Source organism: Clupea harengus, chromosome 4 (assembly GCF_900700415.2).
Source record: "Clupea harengus chromosome 4, Ch_v2.0.2, whole genome shotgun sequence".
NCBI classification, from domain to species: domain Eukaryota; kingdom Metazoa; phylum Chordata; class Actinopteri; order Clupeiformes; family Clupeidae; genus Clupea; species Clupea harengus.
In genome coordinates this window covers 10,912,053-10,933,035 of record NC_045155.1, presented here as the reverse complement: position 1 = coordinate 10,933,035, position 20,983 = coordinate 10,912,053, and the positions used below count along the sequence as shown (strand labels likewise).

Genomic DNA, 20,983 nt, shown 5'->3' with positions numbered 1-20,983 from the left:
TCTACAATACAGTTACACATTCACGTCACTGCTACTACCTACCCTTCCCCCATCGCCTTTGCTTCCTTTATTCCTCTCTCTCTCTCCTCTTTGCCATAGAAACTCAGGCTATTCTGTCTCCCCCTTATATTGCTTGGTTCTTTGGTCCCCCATCCCCCAAGTGATGTGGACGTTTTCCCTGGTACAAGTATTTGACTACAATTCTGTCAATTGCATTGCTTGGGCGAAAACAAAGGATGTCTACTAGGCAAGAGAATGGCGCCGTCAGTGAATGATTGATGATAACAAGGCTCATTAGTTCCAATAGTTCTAAGAAATTGTGAAAGTATATGTGCTGATTAAAAATCTATGGCGTGCCTCTTCATTTGATTATAATCACTCTATAATACTACATTTCAAGTATCACTTTAAGGGTACCAGCTTATTCATTGGCTGGTTGCCTATCAGGCAGAGAGCAAAGAAAAAGATGTGACCTTGCCACTGTAAGAATCTGACATCATATCAATGTTTTCTCGCTATGTTCTCACATATATATTCCCCAAATGCTTCTGTTCCACTGCAATCATTTTTCCTCCTCTTAAATGTCCCCAGATACCATCGTTACTCCGCTTCCTCTGTATCCCTAATGTCTCTCCCATTCATTAAGCCATGGAAGACAAGGCCCATGGATCATCCTGGACATCAGAGGAAATCTACTATCTCTCTCTGTCTAATCAGCTCTGTCTTTATCCTCCAATCACTCTCCGGAGCGGTGTTTCCTGCGTTGGTCCACGCAGGGTTTTCCTACACTTCTGTTCCAGTCCCCTCTGTTTGACCTCTCTCTCTTTCTCTGCCTTTATCTATCTTCCCTAGTTGCCATTAACAGTGTTATTAAGGTGGGGTTGTAATTAGGGTTATTTAGCGTGTCAAATTAGCGCCCTCACTAGTCTTCGTTATTTAGTGTCCTGCTTTGCAATAGATGGACAGAGGAAAGGCATGAGCTAAGCATGGGACGCTGCATATCTAAGAAATGTATGTATGAAACATATGTATGAAACTATATAGATATGGATACATACAGTGTGCATTTATATTTACAGTATATTCAGTGTCAATGTATTGGTCAAGAGATGGGTGTTCAGCATCAACAGTGTGATTTCATGCCGAGTTCAGTCATGTGAAAAAAGAATATATGAGACTATTGATTCAGAGGTTAATATGATATGTATTTTTTCATTGCTATTGCAATTCATTTCAAACTAAGTGGCTGTACAATCTGCAGTATTTTCTATTATGTATTTTTAGATTTCATTTACTGCTCCAGAGTATGTTATCCAGTTGTAAACACACACACACACACATTACAAAATTGCTGACAGTATAATACAATAGGACACAGAATAATTAATTTTCCTGGGCAATTGTGTCCTCCCTTTGGTGAGCAATAGCTCAAGTATTGTCTAAATTAGAGACACTGTGAATGCAGTGGTATATATCTTTGCTTTAACGCATATCGAGAATATTAAGCTGACAGAATCTTCATGAAAATAGTTTCCAGTATTTTACCATCTCTTAACGCTTTGAAAGATTTATCCAATTTCCACATTCCAATTTGTAAATCTTATCAGACCCCATAAAGCATTTTCCTCTACACCCAGCTGATGTACAGCCAAATATATCTCCCAGTTCCTCGTACCCCCTAGACCCTGTGCTCAACCGAGGGAGGGGGAGAGCGATCCTTCTCGTCTCCTGGTGACAGCCAACACTGCCCCTCTCATCACGGTCCCCCTCCCTGCCCTCTCCCTGTCTCTCTTCCCTGTCTGTTCTTCTGCGCTGCCTGGGCGAGTACATTACAGATACCTCTATAATTGCTTGTCAAATCCCTCGCTATCTGAAATCCCGTGGCATGTTGTTCAGGATGAGCTGGGATGGTGTGTGTGTGTGTGTGTGTGTGTGTGTGTGTGTGTGTGTGTGTGTGTGTGTGTGTGTGTGTGTGTGTGTGTGTGTGTGTGTGTGTGTGTGTGTGTGTGTGTGTGTGTGTGTGTGTGTGTGTGTGTGTGTGTGTGTGTGTGTGTGTGTGTGGAGATGTGTGTGTGTGTGTGTGGAGATGTGTGTGTGTGTGTGTGGAGATGTGTGTGTGTGTGTGTGGAGATGTGGGTAGTGTGTGTGTGTGTGTGTGTGTGTGTGGAGATGTGGGTGTGTGTGTGTGTGTGGAGATGTGGGGGTGTGTGTGTGTTCTGGTAGGAGTGTGTTGTTTACTCGTGACCTTCACGTTAAAGCTCTCCTCCTGTCCCATTCTGGATGTTTTGCTCAGACCCTCTGCGCAGTAATGGATCAGGATATCACATGCACCGAAAACCCATTCTGCTCTTGATATGAGATAAGCAGAAAGGGAAATAGCACTGGGCTAAGATGAAATGTCGCCTACTCTGGCTGTGTGTGGGCGGCAGGAGAGGGACTTCTGCTGCATGTAACTGTAAGTGCTTTAATGGGGGCATTTGACATAGATAGGAAATCGCTGCTGAAGAAATACATGCACATGTAATGCAAATAAATGATGAGCCTACAAAGAAACTGAGTCGATAGTGGGTACCTTGCAACTTTGTAGCTGAAAGATAAAACTGCTTTTGAATTGAGAATGTTACTGTCTCTGTTTAAATATAAATGTGCACAGACACGCACTTGTGCACACTCACTTGCACACAAACATGGAAACACAAACAGAACCGAAATGAAATGAAATAATGAGATCTGAAACATATGTTGATTTCCCTGATGGATTTCCAATGTTTATTATTTACAACACACCAGTCCCTCGGAGTTGAGTCAGTAAATTAGTCATGAGCACATTGTTAAAATTCAGTCTGTCTCTCGCTATTCAAATTAATTCCATATGCTCGAATGCATACTAATGTCACACTGAAATATCTCAATCACAGAGCATGCTATTCAGGTAGACAAAGCCATGAAAACCAGACACAGGGTAATTGAAATAATGTGTTATCTTTAAAATATCCTGGCTTTGGCAACAGCTTATCTTTTATTACCTCTTTTCTATTATTTTCTCAGCAAGCAAAAAACCATTCACATAGATAATTCACACAGAGAAAATAGTAAATGAATTTTCCTGCAAGTTTTCTAATCATTGCTCTTTGTGTCATTATACTACTCTCTCTCTCTCTCTCTTTTTTTCCCTCCCTCACTCCTCACACACTCTTCCCTTTACCTTCTCTTTGCCATTTTCTCTGTGTTCTTTCTGTCACCTCAACAAGATAGGAAACAGTGTCATCCCTGAAAGGGGCAATGTTAAGGCTACACAGACAACAAGCTCACCAATGAGAACTTGACTGATATACCGTATCCACAGCTGACAGAGAGAGGACACATTTGTGTATAAGATCACTGGGTCAGTGAGTCGACTCCAACTGCAACAGCATCCTGTCACAGATTTTTCCTGGTGAATGGATGGCAGCTCAAAGAATGTAATACGTTTCTGTGTTCACGTCTATCCACAGAGTTGAAGCAAAAAAGATAATGTCCTAATAATCCCAATATAATATATCCCAATATATTTAATCCCAATATAATATCCCAATATATTTAATCCCAATATAATGGGATTAAATAGAGTACATATGTGTGTCTCTGTGTGTGTATGTGTATGTGTGTGTGTGAGTGAGTGTGTGTGTGTGTGTGTGTGTGAGTGTGTGTGTGTGTGTGTGTGTGTGTGTGTGTGTGTGTGTGTGTGTGTGTGTGTGTGTGTGTGTGTGTGTGTGTGTGTGTCAGAGTGTTTATGATGCAGCAGGGAGTGATGCATGACGGAGAGGTGACTCAGGGCAATTGCTCTCTTGGTGATTAACAGCACTCACCGGGCACTGATGGGCGAGTGGCTGGGCAAAAAGGCAAGAGGGGACGAAGACTAACACTCTCTCCCATTACACACCACACAAGGCTTTTTGCTCTGTACCACACGCCGTCCTACCCCAAATAATAACACAGACAAAATCCCTCTGTGTCTGCAGCCTGGGATAGGGAAAGAAAGATTAGAGCCAAAATGTATTCCAGCGCAGACCGTGTGGTTTAGATGGACGTATTAAGGGAGCAAAGACGACAGGAAGGGGTCAACAGATGATCTGAGGGTATTGTGCGCTGGTGTGTTGGGATAATCCTGGTCCTCAACAACCAATCTGTTGCTGCAGTGGCCATAAATACCCTGATAAGAAAACAAAACCGAAAAACCAGTCCTCATTTTGGGGGGTGGGGGGTATACTGAGGTAGTGTGATGGCGAGGGAGAGAAGCCACTGTGAGAGAAGCTGAGGATTATCTGTGGCACGCAGGGAGGGAACTATCAAATGTAATTTACTGTTCTGCCATGACAGTCTGTAATAGTCAGACAGGTAGCGTCCTATTCATAAAGATATGGGAGACCAATAACTCAGGCTGGGATTACAGTATTATCTGACATTAGCTCTCGTGACCTTTTCCTCATTGCCAGTAAGCACGCCATATATTCTCTCCTTACAACCACCTTCTGCTGTCGCCTTATATCAGTGGATTCAAATTTATAATCAAATGTTAGATTTGCACAAAAGTCATTAGTGCCTGAAGATGCTGTGTTTTTGATTATAAGGAACCCTTTAAGCACATCAGCTTAGCAAAGGGCTTATATATATATTTCCCACTGAAAATAATCAGCGTAACAAAAGCACAATGTGTGTTACTTGGCGGGGATGCTAAGCTGTTGCTCAGGTAACAGGGAAATGCATAGAGAAAGAGAGAGGGGGGGGGGGCAGAATGAGAGAGGTACATGGAAGGGGGCAGGGAGAAAAGGGAAGCAGCAAATAAGAAGATGGCAAAAATCCTGGTGGGAGGGAGCAGGGGAGGGGAGGAACCACTGCAGGCCCACCGGAGAGAGAATGAGATGTAGCTGGTGGATGCTGGCTTCTGCTGCAGCTGAGCGAGAAAGAGAGAGGGAGGGAGAGAGAGATTTCTGCCGCCGAGCCGGAATGGTGTCAGCCACGCCGTTTGGAATGCCATGCTTCTCGCGGCTGGGCTCAGCCTTTGTGTGCGACCACGCAGTGAGGGAGCTTAGCCTGAAGACGCACACTGAGACGTGATCATCTGGTTTACTGAATGGATGAAGGCATTTTATTTCATGTTTTTTGTCTCAATGCAATATGATGATTCACTCATCAAAGGAGCTTAGCTAAACTGGATTATTCTAAAGCCTTGGTAGAAGAAGCAAAAGGCTTGCATCAGCTGTGTGTTTTCTTTTTTTGGGAAAAAACATCACCTTGGAGTTTTTTTGAGAGGAGGGGGGGGGCACCTTTTTTCCCTGCTGGACAAGAACTAGCCTATCCATTCACTTGCAGAGCCAGAGCGTCTCACTCTTGGTGCTCCTCGTTTAATCTGCGATCGGCTTTTTCCTCGTCTTCACATTTCTCCACAGTTTCCAGAGCAACTCAACCAATCTCAGTCGCTGTCTCCAAGATAAATGAGTCTGAGTGAGGGCAAGGTAAGAAATCCGAAACACATCCCTGAGCTTCCAGGGAGAGGCAGAGAAATAGGGAGAGAGCGAGATAAAAGGGGGAATAGAAGACTGTCAGGTAGAGAGGGAGGATGGATGGGTGACACTAGTTCAGACGTGTCGTGACAGCAGCAGTCACTCACTTCTCAGAAACTTATAGGATCGCAGCATGCTCATTTGACACAGGCAGCGGAGGGGAGTGGGTGCTGTGCTGTCTGTCTGTTGGTGACAAACGAGAGACACCACCCATCTGCAGCGCTCAGGGAAGGCAAAATGCAAATAGAATTCAGGTAAAATCGGCTGTCAAGACATCTATTAGACACAGATTGTTATCTAGATGACTTACCATTATGCCATGGTGCTTTCAGTTAATTCACATGGTAGAATTTGCATTGAGAGATAAAGATTAAAATGAAGACGCAAATATACATTTTATAAATACACTTTTTAATGCGAAGAATTAATGTAATGTTGAAAATTATGCATTTTTGATGATAAAAGTAAATCTGTTATTTGATGGTAAACTTTAAATTAGAGCACTCAACAGGTAAGCCACCTCCACACACAACTTGCAGTCTTCAAATCTGTGAGTGGTCTAGTTATGCAAATGCTGTGAATGTGAATGTAATATTGGAACCTGCTAACAAGTCGGGAGTAAATAAATGCAGTTGATTAACATTCGTCTAAAAATAGCACAAATAAATAGTATGAGTACAAAGGAGAGGCACCTAGGAGATCCCACAGGGAGCAACTCAGTGGATTAGGTTGTAAATATTTGCATAAAATCAGGCATTCTGCTATTTAATTGAATACTGAAGTGCTCTCATAGGGGCATTGCAGAGAAACTCTAAATAAATAAGCACATAACGAACTAAATGTGGTTATCAGGGAGAACAACACACCACATATGCATTGGCATCTAACTGTCCATGAATATACATGAAAGCACATTTTACTACTGAAAAGTTCTATTTTTTGTTTTGTTATTTTCACAAACGTTGAAACATAGGAAGGTTAGGAATACATTTGGAATGTGAGGATTAATGGAGTAATTTAAGTTTCAGTAAATTTGAAAAGAAAATCTAGACACGTTCCTCCCACACATATTCTCCAATTCTTTCACCAAAATAAAATCTACTGATGGACTGGTTTTGATCGCATCGCAGTGGAAACTCCCTGGCATGCTGCTCCGTCAGCCCTGCTGCACCTACCCTATGGACCACTGACCGCGCTGCCTGAAGGAGAAATGCTACATCTTTTCATCTCCTCTGGCTCCGCTGCATATTTAAGCACACTTTCTTTTTTGTAATGCCTCTCTCCACCAGCATCACTGCGCTGGATGAATGCATAACACAGGCTCCAAGAGAACATCAAAGGTGTTCTCCCTGCTAGGGTCACACCTGTGATCTCACAGAAAGGCTCCTGTAATTGGACTCGGGTGTAATTGGACTTGCCCAGCCGTCCAACATCTTCAGTGTTAGAGGAGAAGAGGACAGGACAGCAGGGACTGATCAAGAAAGTGCCAGAAGACATTGCCACCTGTTTGAGATGGGGTGCAACATGTGTGTGGTGAAGCGCCCGGAGGAGCAGTACCGGATCATGTTCCAGGTGAGCTTACTGACCCCCCCTCAGCGCTGACCTCTGACCTGCAGTGAGACATCACTCCAGTCAGACGTCTTCTCCCCTATTGATGCTGTCTGGCATAGAGTTGTAGTCTAATGTAATTGAAGTGTAATTTAACTTGTGGGGATTGGTGATGGCATTGGTTTAATTGGGTTAAAATGCATGTCCCTCCCTGACCTTTGTGTTAAAAACACATCAGGAAAACGGTTGCATGCACTACACATGTAGCTCATCCCAACAATAGAGTTTCTATGGATGAATGGGGAATAGCATGCACACACACATACATTCACACACAGGAAATGAGACTTGTCAGTGGTTGTAAAACTCCCAGTGAAATCCATATACATGAGTGATACACTCTTAGGACAGACTCCTGGAGGTGTCCCACGGGCTGGGTATTTGTTCCAGGGGGACCGCCATCAGGTTACATGATTGATATTGACTGTTCAATGGAACTGCTTAAGAAAGAAGACTGAAAGAGGAACAAGAGAATCCTCATCATTATGGATTCTCTAGGGTCTGATTGACTCTAATATGTTTTGAGGTTTAGGTTTGTGACACTGGTGAAAATGTATTACACCAAAGTGGAAAGACAAGGTAAAGTGAAAACAAATCGAGCCCTGACCAAATGTTTGAGCTACTGAAAATATTGTGAGCGTGTTGTGCTGTTTGAAATTGCATTAACGTTCGTTGCATTAACCTTTGCTCTGGGCTGACTGCTGTAAAATGTCACCGTCACAGTATCTGTCTATAATGGGCCTGCAGTGGGCTTTTTCAAAACGCAAAGGTCAAGAAACTGTCTTCTCTTCTGATGTATGCCACACTAATATGAGTTCTTCCATCCTCACTTTTATAAGTGACAGCCAAAATACAGGGAAGCACAACGTGAAGAACATCTTCTTGAGCACAGTCTCTTGGACACATGATATATACAGCACACTTGAGAGATATTCTTTCAAAAGTCTCCAAATTTGACGTGGGTGGAGTGCCCCTGTTCGGGGTGGCTGGTCCTGAGCATTTTTCACAAAGCCATTCAAGGTCTCCCGGGACCCTTATGTTATGGCAGGATAGTCACAGCCCCTTCTAAAAATAAGGGGGGGGGGGGGGGGGGGGGGGGATCTCACACTTGATCCTCTCAATTTTCGTTTTTTTTTCATTCCCCAGATTATTTTGATCTCCCTTTAGCAGCCCCAGGCAATTCACAGATGGCTTTCCTTTAACCATCAGCCCAGCCTCTCAACACGCTCTCATAACACACAGCCTCTTCAGCTGTGACAGAGAATAAATCAAAACCACACATGACATCATTAATGATATCACTAGATTGCGGCGGAAGTTGGGGGTGTTCACGCTAACAAGGAAACGCCAACTTCACACTTGAAAATTCATGGCATCACTTCGCCAGGCTCATACAGTATGTTGCACAGGCTGTCTCCCAATTTCCTGACGTGTGGATGTCGTTTTGCTCCTGTTCAGTATGCTCTCTGGTTGGCTGGATAATAATAGCAACCACCAGTCCCAGACAAGCTCGACTGCCTTGCTCTACTGAGGTGATTATTGATGTGGAGATGGCACTGCTCCCTCATGTACCTTTCCCTCATGCCTAATTCAAGTCTAACGACACCCGGTGCTGGATTGCAGGCAGACTGCCGTAATTTAGTATTCACGCCGCATGATGAGGCCGCCATTTAGACAAAAAACCACGGCCGGTGATATTCCAAGTCAAGAACTGGCTTTGAAATAAACGATGAATATTAATGGTGGGGAAATTTAGTGCAGAACAGCCCCCCCCAAAAAAAAGAGAGCGAGAGAGCTCCTCTATGCACTCTTTCACTAATCCCCCCCACGACCCACCCTCCGTGTCTGGTGGTCTTCTCTTTCTCTCTCTCTCTCTCTGCACGGGCTGTCAAATTCGTCTCTATGGGATGCCGTTGCCATGGCAACTGGGGTCATTAAGCAAGACTTATATGCTTTCTCACAGTAAAGCACAGACACACACTGACAGCGACAAAAATGAATACACGGTGACACATAGACACACACACACACACGCACACGCAAGCGCCTTTTTATGTGCAAAACCTAGCATTAGTAAATACTCTCATCCTTCAACACCCAGCAGCACAATCCCCACCCTTTAATCTGCCGCTTGACCCACAGTAGTCACCTAACATCTCACAACCAAACACTAAAGCCCACCTCAGGCCCCTGCCTTGTCCCTCCTGGAAGTTCATGTCAGCCCACCTGAGAGACATTACTGTTGAAGTGGACACAGGATCAATGGGGGTGATGGTTCACTCTGAGCTCCCTGCAGAGAGAGATGAGGCAGGGGAGGGAATTAGGGGCGAGAGAGCTGGGGGAAATGGAGAGCTGATGAACTGTAGATTGGATCAGACACTAGAGGGGCAGGGGGTGGGTGGAAGAGAGAAGGGCAGACAGTGAGGGGGAGAGAGGTGAAGGGAGGGTAAAGGTGAGAAAGAGGGATGGCGACAGAGCAGGCTGAAAGAGGTTTGGAAGCAGAATGAATGAATGTACTTCAGCTCAATCACAATCACACACAAAAAGCAAATCTTCATTTCCTTAACTCAGCATCAGTCTATTTACATTTACATTTACATTTACATTTACATTTAGTCATTTAGCAGACGCTTTTGTCCAAAGCGACGTACAATGGAGAGAACAGTCAAGCTAAGAGCAATAAAGAACATGGTGTAACAATAAATACTACTTTACATAAGAATTAGAAAAACGACCTAGAAAGGAAAAAGAAGTGCAGGAATGTAACTGCTGAAGTGCAAGTTAAGCGCTAGTCAAGGTGCCAGTTAGGAAGGGAGGTGCTCTCTGAAGAGTTGGGTCTTCAAAAGCTTCTTGAAGGTAGAGAGGGTCGCCCCTGCTCTGGTAGTACTAGGCAGTTCGTTCCACCAACGTGGAACTACAAATGAGAATAGTTTGGATTGCCATGCTTGCACAGACGGCAGTGCCAAACGACGCTCACTAGACGAGCGCAGCGTCCTGGGTGTGACATTTGCCCTTACAAGAGCATTTAGGTAGGTGGGAGCAGAACCAGCAAGCACTCTGCATGCACACTTGAGCTACTAAAAGGAGGCATGTGACAACAAAATTGGTGGTATTAAGAGAACTATATTCTTGGATCCATGCCCTTGAGTGATGAATGAACCCCAGATAAATGGGAAATGCACAAATTCAGAATTCCTAAGAAAAAGCTGCGGGCTAACAAGCGGGGGAATTCTGCAGCATGCAACAAATTGCCTGGCTATGCTGGAAATGTGCTCTTGTCTCAGACGCCTCTCAACTGGAAGCAATCAACTGATATGACGATTACAACACAGGCCTTTGGATTTTAGCATCAGTCTGGAAAACGATTAGAGCTGAATTGAATCCTGAAAAAGAAAGGGCACTGGTTACGCAGAGCGAGGCAGATGTGGCATGAGATGCCAGCACCCCTCTGGCCACAGAACCGTGTTAATTAAAGAGGCGATTGGAGGATAGAGGCCAAATTTCAAGGTCAAGGTTAATAAGGGCCTACCAACAGACAGATACATAATTGCTGTCTCTTGGCTTCATGTTGATAACAGTAACATCCACAGCATTACACCCCGCCCCCCCCTTTCACTGTCGAATCATTACGAAGTAATTGCTATTCAGTTAACATAATGCACAGGAACATACTTGGGCAATGAGGACCTGTAGAAATATAATTGAATCCATATTCATGTGGAGCCTCCTTCATAAGTAATTCACTGTTTGGATGCTCACCTCCACAGGTAATGTGTCCGATTAAATTATGGCCGAACCCTGGCGGATGTCCTCGGGGGAGGCTGGTAATGTCTCCTGACAGGGCGGGGGATGGGGGGAGGAGGCGTACTCTCATCCCCACTGCCATGCTTCATCAGAGCAGCCAGCGGTGAACCCTGACATTTACTCACAGGCCAGTCAGTCCTGCCCAGAATAATAAGCAATAAAGGGATTAATATCAGCAACAATAAGTATTTATCATCTCTCTCCCCCCCCCCCTCTCTCTGTCTATGAGTCCGTGGGAAGATGTGGAGAGGGAGATGTAAGGGTGAGATGGCAAAGGAAAATAAGGGAGAGGAGATCAAAGGGTCGTTCATTTCTGGGGTCCTGAGTGAATACCATGAGGGAGATGAGAAGGCTTAGAGGTCACATTTGTGCGTCAACAGAATTAACCCGGCATTGATTTTCGGATCACACTGCCTCACTGTATAAATCTCTCTCCGTCTTAGTGGCCCCACAGGACCCGGGGATGGCGAGAGGATGAAGGGGCGGTGTCTCCTCGTACTGTTGGAGGACGCACAGTCAGCCAGACAGCAGGTCACACAGAGAGGATCCCAGAGCAGCAGAGCATTTAGCACCTGTGACAATCTACTAAGCAACCAGGGGAAGAGAAAATATGATAATGTACAACTGAATGAGGGGATAGAGATAGCTCAGAAAAGGATCTGGGAAAACTGTGTGGGGCGTGGTGGGGATTTAACAGGTGTTAAATTCTCATATAATGTGTCTATATAATGTCTGTGCTTGTACCCTCCAAGTAGAACATAAACAAAAAAAGTGACATTTATGCCTAGGTAATGTCTGTGTGTGTATGTCTCCAAACTGACAGCTTTTGATGCAGCTTTGATGACATTATGAGGCACTATCCAGCTGAGTTTATTGAATATTAATTGTGTTCCACTGAAATGCGTTAATGAATAATACATTGTCTTCGTGCAGCACCATAATTGCCACAGTAATGACTGCCCATCCCCCTTCAAAACTGACGTGTGACTGTCAAATGCTCTCTCTCTCTCCTTCACAGAAAGGGAACATACTGCGTCCTATTGATGGCGAAATTAAGGTTGGCCTGTCACACTTTTACTTAAAGAATGTTAAATTCTGATCTGAGAAGGGTCAGATACGAGCATGTTTGATGACTGCTTTGAACATTGTTCTGCTCTTGTTGTGCGCTGATCCTACTGTCTACTCCGACCACAAAGTGCTTTTTGGTTCTGTGCCAGTTTCGCCATTAATTATAACCAACTTCTCAGATTGAATGTCAAAGCCTGTCCAACCCTGTTGAATAATGTGCCTTTGATATAGAGGTCCTTTATTCTTCTGCTCTCCATATCAGATAATCTTACCTCTACTACTGCCTGACTCAGTATCCATGCAATTAGTTTCATTACAGAATGTCTGTCTGTCATGAATGTTTCTTGATCTGTTTCTTTAAATAATTTAATCAATGTTATATGAATGTTAAATGGATATTAATAAAGCATTGTGTTTGCACTGTGAATTAAGAACAGCTTGTCTTCTTATGTCTTACCAGTGAATTTTTTTTCTTTCTCTTCTCTGTCTTTTTGTCTGACCAAAGCTCAAGGAGAAGAGAGGATGTCACTTGGGTCACAACCAGGATGGGCATCCCCATGATCCTTTGCTTCTTCAGGTGGTGCGCAAAGGGCACAGAAGGAGGACTGGCATGGCAGGGGGCACGGCCCGAGTGCTGGCCATCTCGGACTGCATGGACAACAGCACCCAGACGGACATCAGCTTTCAGAGCATTCTGGGAAATGGACCCTGTGTGACAACGAGTGGGACTCCACCACCACCTCCGTCTCCACCTCTGCCACCACAGATGGAGCCGTACCTGCTGAATGATCTGTGAGTAACCCTCCTGAAATGTGCAATACTGAATGTTGTACTGAGCCTGTGCTGGTAGTATCTAGTCTGTCAGCTTGTGCAGTGTTTACAGTGTTCTACAATGTGAAGAAAAAGCCCTGACCGGCAACGAAATAAGCGAAATATGCAACGCTTGTGGAAAACAAGGACATTTTGCAAAATGCTGGCACAAGGATGCCATCAGAGGTCGATGCAAAGATGTACACGGAGACACAGAGACACAGTTTCCCAACCAAAAGCAAATCTCCCACATGCAGAGCTAAAGGTCAGCGACTGCATTAAAAGTAATAAAACTGATGCTTGATAGAAGGATAACTGTGAATGTCATTGATGAAACAACTCATCAGCAATTGAATTACAAGCCCTCACTCACAAAATGTACAGTTCCCATCTTTGCTCATTGTTCACACACACACACCACTGCCTGCCACTGGGAAATTCAAAGTCACAGTTCAAAAATGCAACATTCCACTTGCTAAAAGGAAGTATTAGCAGTTTACTTGGCCACGACACTGCTAGTAAATTTGGACTAATATAATTATCCAATGCACTTCACACATCTCCGCTAGTGCAGCCCACATCAACCTCAAACAAGTGAATGCAGTAGATGATCTCCTCACTGAGTATGCCGACCTCTTTCATGGTTCGGGCAAATTAGATGACTGAGGTCAAGTTGCATAAGAAAATATATTCCTCCGGTCACACAACCTCACAGAAGAGTACCATTTTATGAAAGGAATCGAAGTGAAGCTGAATTGCAACATCTAGAGAACGTTGGTGTCATTGAGAAGGTTGATAGTTCCACTCCATGGCTTTCTCCAATCGTTCCTGTTCAAAAGCCCAAACCCAGAAGCTGCATGCATTTGTGCAGACATGAAGATACCAAATCACTTCACTGAATGAGAAAGACATCTCACACTTACAGTAGATGATGTGATACAATCACTCAATGGATCCAGGTTCTTCTCAAAGCTATATTTAAACTGTGGGTATCATCAGCTAGAATTAGAGCCATCCTATACCTTGATGCCTCTGAACTGATCCAAAGTTATGACAAACAGAGATCACCACTCTCAGTCATGTGAATTGAAAGTCATTGATGGCGGATAATCTGTCCTGAACAAACACCAGAGCCCTTAGCCCCTGACCCCCCTGGGTAACAGTCAGAGTCACAAAGTAAGGAAAAGAGGGTTGTAATGTTTACGGCTGATGGTGTAAGTTGATGACGTTTCATCTGTCCAGGAGGGGCCGCTCTGGGTTCATTGTGTAGGCATGCTTGAAGAAACCGCAAGACGTGGCAGTAGCCAAGAGCAAGTTTTACCATTAACGAATCAGTTGCTAAACAATTCAAACACTACTTACTGTGTTGGAGTTTTTATTTCAGAACATTACACACTATAACATTACACAAGTCTTTCCCTGAAAATAGCTGACCATCTCCTTTAAGTTTGTGTTTCTGCAATATCCTGTACATAGATATTCACTGGCACTGATGACACATCACTCTGCACTGTGCAAAAACATAGTTGTTTAATTTTTAATGTGAAGTGTGTAAGTTTCTTCTGTGGTACATGAAATGATGGTTCAGCGGACTGACCCTGTATCTCCTTTCTCCCTTTTCCTCCATCTCAGCTGTTCTTTGGAGCATGTGTACCATGACCCCAATGACTACTTTGACGTCACGCATCATGAAGTCGACAGACAAGACGAGCTGGAGTATGAGGTCTGAGTTCCATCACTTACTGTTCAATTATTACATCACGAGACATACAGAATATTGCATACTACTACAGTTTTCTTTAGGCTACAAACACGTGGGGCCTCTCCAATAATCTTCTCAGATAAGAGCTGATTTTGGAATGGATCCCCCACTGATCTGAGGAATCCAGGGGCTCAAAGCAAGCCCCGTTAGAGACTCCGAGTGGAGCAGCTGTCTGAGTTGTCATTTATCAAAGCCACATGTATTATTCATGAGGGCCAACTACAGGGCAAGGGTAGGCTATAGATCACTGGCTTCTGTGCTTGACTGTTCATATTTCTCAGGAGGTGGAGCTGTACAAGTCCAGTCAGCAGGACAAGCTGGGCTTGACCGTGTGTTACCGCACAGATGATGAAGAAGACCAAGGCATTTATGTGGGAGAGGTAAAGCACTACAGCTGTCATCAGCAACTACATCTTCATCAATGCGGTTAAATAAAAAAGCTCTTCACGGGTTCTTTGCAAAGCACAAGGCTACATGGAATATGCACTATACAAAACACACTTTTTTGGCAAAAACGTTGAAGAACCTTTAATTAGAACTTTCTAGACGAGGTAAGAACCCATGAAGAAGAATCTAGTGGTGAAGAATCTTGAAAGGTTCTAGATTGTACTCTGGTATTTCACCATCAGTCAACTTCTTTGGTGTTCATGACTAAAGTAGTGGAATAGGAATCTTTGGGACTGTTAAGACAAAAATGGTTCCTTTGATCTGTGCAGGTAAATCCCGACAGCATCGCAGCAAAAGATGGGAGGATCAGACAGGGTGACAGAATCTTACAGGTATGCTCATAATGTGCACTCTACCACTGCGATTCAACTGCCTTGTTAAAATGTCAGCCATCTGCATTACGAAGTACACCACATCCTCCCGCTGAGAAGTCTCAGGCCCCCAGAAACACGTGTGTAAAAATAGACAAGCCAGACAGTACCGTTTTTTACCCGGCGACAACAACAAAAAAAGAGGTAATATAGGGAATATAATCGAGTCCGCTTTTCGTGTAACCATGGTTACGGGCCCCGTGCCAGATGCTGGTGGCTCTTTCTCCCGGCGTAACTAAAGAGCATGAAAATGCACCTTCAGTACCGCTGTCTGGGGAGCATATTACACTTTTGCACAGTGTGCCAAATTCATTAACGTTGCCACCACCACCCATATTTATTGGCCGCGCTGAGGGTCGAGTGGTTTATTTCGTTTTCCACTGTGACACTTGGGTCCTGATTCAGCCGTGTGTTCTCTCTCTCTCTCTCTCTTTCTCTCTCTCTCTCGCTCTCTCTCTCTCTCTCTCTCTCAGATAAATGGAGTGGATGTTCAGGACAGGGAGGAGGCGGTGGCCGTCCTGACCCGAGAGGACAGCACCAATATTTCTCTGCTCTTGGCTCGACCTGAAAGAGAGGTGAATATCACAAACCACTGTCATAATAGAGACACATACACACAACTGGACACACACACACGCACAACGAAACACACACTCAACAGGCCAAGATCCCATCTATAAACTTAGTCAGACGTGAACCTTCTGCACATAAATACCAATAAACTCAGACTGTCATGCTGGAGGCAAATTGCACTCACAAATGAACATACACACACACACACACACACACACACACACACACACACACACACACACACACACACTTCACATACATACATAAATACACCTCCAATCCAATCTGTCTTTTTTCCAACTGGCTACACATCCCAAAATGAATGGCTTGTTTTGCTGACCGAAGTGAAACATGGCGTGCATATCAGTCACCGTGGCAATCATATGCTGACTGCGGCTGAGGGCTGACAGGGCATTCAGTGGCACTTCCATTAGCAAGTATCCCATGTGGAAAAGAAAAGACGAGAAGCAGGTTTATAGTTCTGAAGTTGAATACCATTAATTCACGCCGAAGAAGACATTGAGATGGAAAACGGGGGGGGTTGAAGGGGGTGAAAAGAATGATGGAGAGAGGCCGGTTGAGAGGATGAGAGGGGAAGGTGCAAGGGGGATGAAAAGAAATAAAATAGAGGAAGGAAAATTACTCTCAGTCTGTCGTCGCTCGAGGGCCCTCTCGAGGACATTTTTCTAGATCCAAACAGAAAATATTCACCCACGCAGAAATAGAAAAGCATTTGTAAGGCTCTCGTGTGGAGATGTGGTTTCGTCACCAAGAGAGTCCTCAGGCTACAGTTAGAGGAGGCTACAAATTGAAACGGGACCAGTTTTTTTTGTGTGTTAGATTGACATTTAGACTGAACACCCCCTGAGATATGGACACATTCAATTTAGTGAAGAAGCAGACTGACATATTGACTTGCCCAGTAACACCGCAAGGAGGATATGGTGCAACCAATCACCTGGAGCAGACTCTATCTCTTGAACACAGCATTTGCACAGTTGCACAGCATGTTCACACAGTAAACATGCATCACGATCAGACCAAAACAAATACATTAATCTCAAAACAAGCAAGCTTTCGATTGACTTGAATGACTCATACAGAAATAACTGCAGTTCACTTGTGAGGCACACAGTGGTAATTCAGTGGAGCACTGATTTACGGTAAATACGGTATGTGCTTCTCAAAACAAACAGCATTTTCACACCTTCAGCAGTTTGCTCTGGGCTCACCTCTCTTGAAACAAAAGAGAGAAAGATTAATGGAAGAGGGGTTGAGAGAGGAGAAACAAAGCTTGAGAGGAATGGGAGGGTGAGGAAATGAGAGAGAGAGAGAGAGAGAGAGAGAGAGAGAGAGAGAGAGAGAGAGAGAGGAGGTAGAGATCAAGGGCTTACTGAATCATTGGGGGGCATTAAGAGAGTGGGAGAGGGGGCCTTGTTGTGAATCAGGCTCACACAAAGAGCACAATCAATTGAGCATTCCCTGCGTACGGCACGGGAGAACAATACAAATGAAACTGGGATTGATCAAGGCCCTAATAACCCCACATAGGATGAGTCTATTGATGCCCTTCAAACCAGAATTATACATCTCATTAAATCAAATGCTGCTCAAAAGCTTATCGATCCCTAGGCTTATTGATGTCTGGTGAGGACCAGAAAAGGTTAAATATTCACAGGTCTAATAGTGGAAGCTTGCATGGCAATAGCACCCATTCAATAATAGATTGATGAGGTAGAAAGAGCGCTCCCCTGCGGTTTCACAAGTGAGAGATGAAAAATGGAGAACTGTGCTCTTTTTTGGCACTATCACATCGCCATCTAGTGTTTAAATGCTGACTGGCTGAATCATTGCAATATTTTTCTTCCATGTATGGATTATATATTTTTCTACTATCCCCAGATGACACTGTGGCCACCAATCAACAGTCAGTTTTTAAACTGTGTTGAAAATAATCTATACAGCTAATTTTCACGCTAAATGTCCATCTGGGCCCTGAGCAGCTGGCGCGGAATAATTATGAAAACTTTCCACACAGACGCGCGTGTCTACTGCCTCTTCTGGTCAGCTGGGGGAGCGAGACATTCAAAATGCCAAAGTCATCCGGTTACTCCCCACGGAGTACAGATAGAGAGGAAATGTATACCTTCCCTCTATCTCTAAGGGACACTTGCTCAGTATTTCTTCTGTGCATGTGTGAATGAAAACAATTCCTAATGTGTTTTTTTTCTAGTCTGATAACCCAGAGGAGCTGGAGCTGGAGCTGCCTGTGGGGATGGAGGTGGACAGCCTGACCACATCTCCCCTGTCGGGCATCTACCGACTGCGGCAGATGGGGGTGAGCACGGCTGCCGCCACGCCTCTTCACGGGGGCGCCGACGCCGAGAGACGGACGCCCACCTCGCACCCGGCAGCGCTCAGCACGAGCCAGGAGCTGGACAGCGGCGTGGGGCGGACCGACGAGAGCACCCGCTATGAGGAGTCGTCCGAGCACGACCTGCTGGCCGACGACCACACCAGCGCCTGCAACACCAACGCCACCACCACCCCTGCCAGCCTGCGCAAGTTCCGGCCCGCCGGCCTCGGCCCGGTCCACGCCCGGGGAGAAACCCCGTCCCCTCTGTTCCTCCGGGAGCTCCAGCTCAGCTCTGACCCTCTGCCAGGGTATGAGTGTGGTGGGGTAGGTGTAGTGGGCGGTGGGGGGTACATGACGAGCCCGGTGATGATGATGATGCCGGGGCTGACTGAGGAAGAGTGTGAGAGGTACCAGCAGCTCCTGCAGATCAAGTGCCAGTATGATAGGAACAAGAGCAATTTAAACACCCAGACAAGAGAGGGGGACGAAGTAGGAGGAGAGGGGCGTGGAGAGGAAGTTGGAAAGGAGGGCGAAGAGGAGGGGAAGGGTAAAGGGGTCTCGTTGGTGGACGTGAACTGCAACGTGAACCTGAACCTGTCGGAGCACGAGATGGCCCTGCTGGAGGAGGAGCTGCGTCACTTGGAGTTCAAGTGCCGGAACATTCTGCGCGCGCAGAAGATGCAGCAGCTGAGGGAGCGCTGCCTGAAGGCCTGGCTGATGGAGGAGGAGGCGTCGGGACGCGGGTCGCCGCCGCCCCCGCCGGGGCCCGCCGAGGCACAGCTCTCCGACATCAACGAGCTCCCGGAGAGAGAGCGCTCCGACAAGGAGAGCACCAGCGCCTACAACACGGGCGGGGAGAGCTGCCGCAGCACCCCGCTGGTGAGCGAGCACCTCTCGCCCCCGTTCTCCGAGCCCCCCCTCAGCCCCCTGGGTGTGCACAAGCACAGGGACCGCGGGGGGCGGCCCAACCTCAACTGCTCTTACTCCCCCACCAGCTACAGGAAGTGGCAGGCCTCGACCGTCGGCAATGGCAACTCCAACCAGAAGTACCGGTCCCTGTGCTGGGACTCGCCATCCAGACGAGCGCCGCCCGCTGAGTGGGGCACCCCGTCCCGAAGAGCCCCAAAAATGCCCGACAGGATGGGCGGGCGGAGCGCAGAGTCTAGCCCCTACTTTGCCCGCCGTCACCATGGCAACAAGCCCCTGGAGCACTACCAGAGCTGCATGCAGTTGGGCTCCACCCCCGACAGCGGAGCGGCGCTGGAGAGGATGGTGGAGGGGGAGAGCGAGGCCGCGGTTGGCAGCAGCAGCACGGAAAGCGGCACCAACAAGGGGGCCCTGACTTCAGTCCCGGGCGCTGACCTGCCCCCCAGCCCAGCCAAGCTGAGCCTGAACCTGCCACTGCCGCTGTCCCCGGCCTCCTCTCCACGCATGGAGTGGAAGGTAAAAATCCGCAGCGACGGCACACGATACGTGGCCAAGCGCCCCGTGCGCGACCGCCTGCTGAAGGCGCGCGCCATGCAGATCCGCGAGGAGCGCAGCGGCATGACCACGGACGACGACGCCGTCAGCGAGATGAAGATGGGCCGCTACTGGAGCAAGGAGGAGCGCAAGCAGCAGCTGCTGCGTGCCCGCGAGCACCGCCGGCGCCGCGAGTTCATGATGCAGAGCCGCCTGGACTACCTACGCGAGCGCGACGGCAGCGGCCACGAAAGGGAGCCGGCAGCGGCGGGGCAGCAGGACTCGCCGGCACGATCCACCTCCTACATCATAGAGCTCAGCCAGCGGAAGAGCATGAAGAAGCGCAACCGCCGGATCCTGGACAACTGGATCACCATCCAGGAGCTGCTGACCCACGGCAGCCGCTCAAGCGACGGGAAAAAGGTCTATAACCCGCTGCTCTCCGTCACCACCGTCTGAGACATGAGGGACCACAGGGAGGGAATAAACAGGAGGAGAAACAGACAGGCAGCCATTGCAGAGTGAAGATGAGGAAATCATTTCAGACACACTTGAGACCATCCAATACAATCCGTTGTGTCATTTTTAAAAACCCAATACACCAACCCTCTACTGACACACACAGATACCATTTTTTTCTACTGTTCAAAGTCATTTAAGCCAGCCTGACATTGTTGCTTTTGTTCTGCTAGGTGAAGATCCGGAGAGCTGTATATCAGGGCTATTGTGTGCTGTTGTTGTGCTTAATGCAATCACAGAAAGCATGAGCTTTTTTCACTCTCCTTTTTTATCAAAAGTCTTTGCAAAAGATGTACTCTCACTCCTGAATGTCAAAGAGATGAACGAACATTATCTGATATAAAACGCCCAATGTGGACACATACAGATAAATAGATGGACGTGTTCTGCTGCTCAAGGACAAGACAAACACTAGCCTGATCGGTGAGGTCAGTTTTGTCACCGCTAACAAGAAACAGGAACTTAAATATAACTTATTTATGAAAGGAAGTATCCAGAAAAGAATCAGGAAGTGGATGAAAGAGACCTGAATCAAATCAAGCACAATAATCCACATAATCAAACACTAGCCAGCCTAGGAAGCGACAGACAGCACAACTCCATACTATAGACTTTATAAAAATCATTTTAAGAGCTTCTTCTTTGAGAGAGAGACTTAACA

At 46.1% G+C, this 20,983-nt stretch overlaps 1 protein-coding gene across 1 annotated transcript; it reads left to right on the top strand.

The window, feature by feature from the left end:
- Window positions 1-4,488: 4,488 nt before the first annotated feature.
- pdzd4 (PDZ domain containing 4) lies at window positions 4,489-20,394 on the top strand. The gene is made up of 8 exons (XM_031566190.2): window positions 4,489-7,115; window positions 11,974-12,012; window positions 12,529-12,815; window positions 14,466-14,556; window positions 14,877-14,975; window positions 15,312-15,374; window positions 15,887-15,988; window positions 18,220-20,394. The coding sequence occupies exons 1-8, from the start codon at window positions 7,056-7,058 to the stop codon at window positions 20,260-20,262; spliced, it is 2,784 nt and encodes a 927-aa protein (XP_031422050.1). The 5' UTR covers window positions 4,489-7,055; the 3' UTR covers window positions 20,263-20,394.
- Window positions 20,395-20,983: the final 589 nt, after the last annotated feature.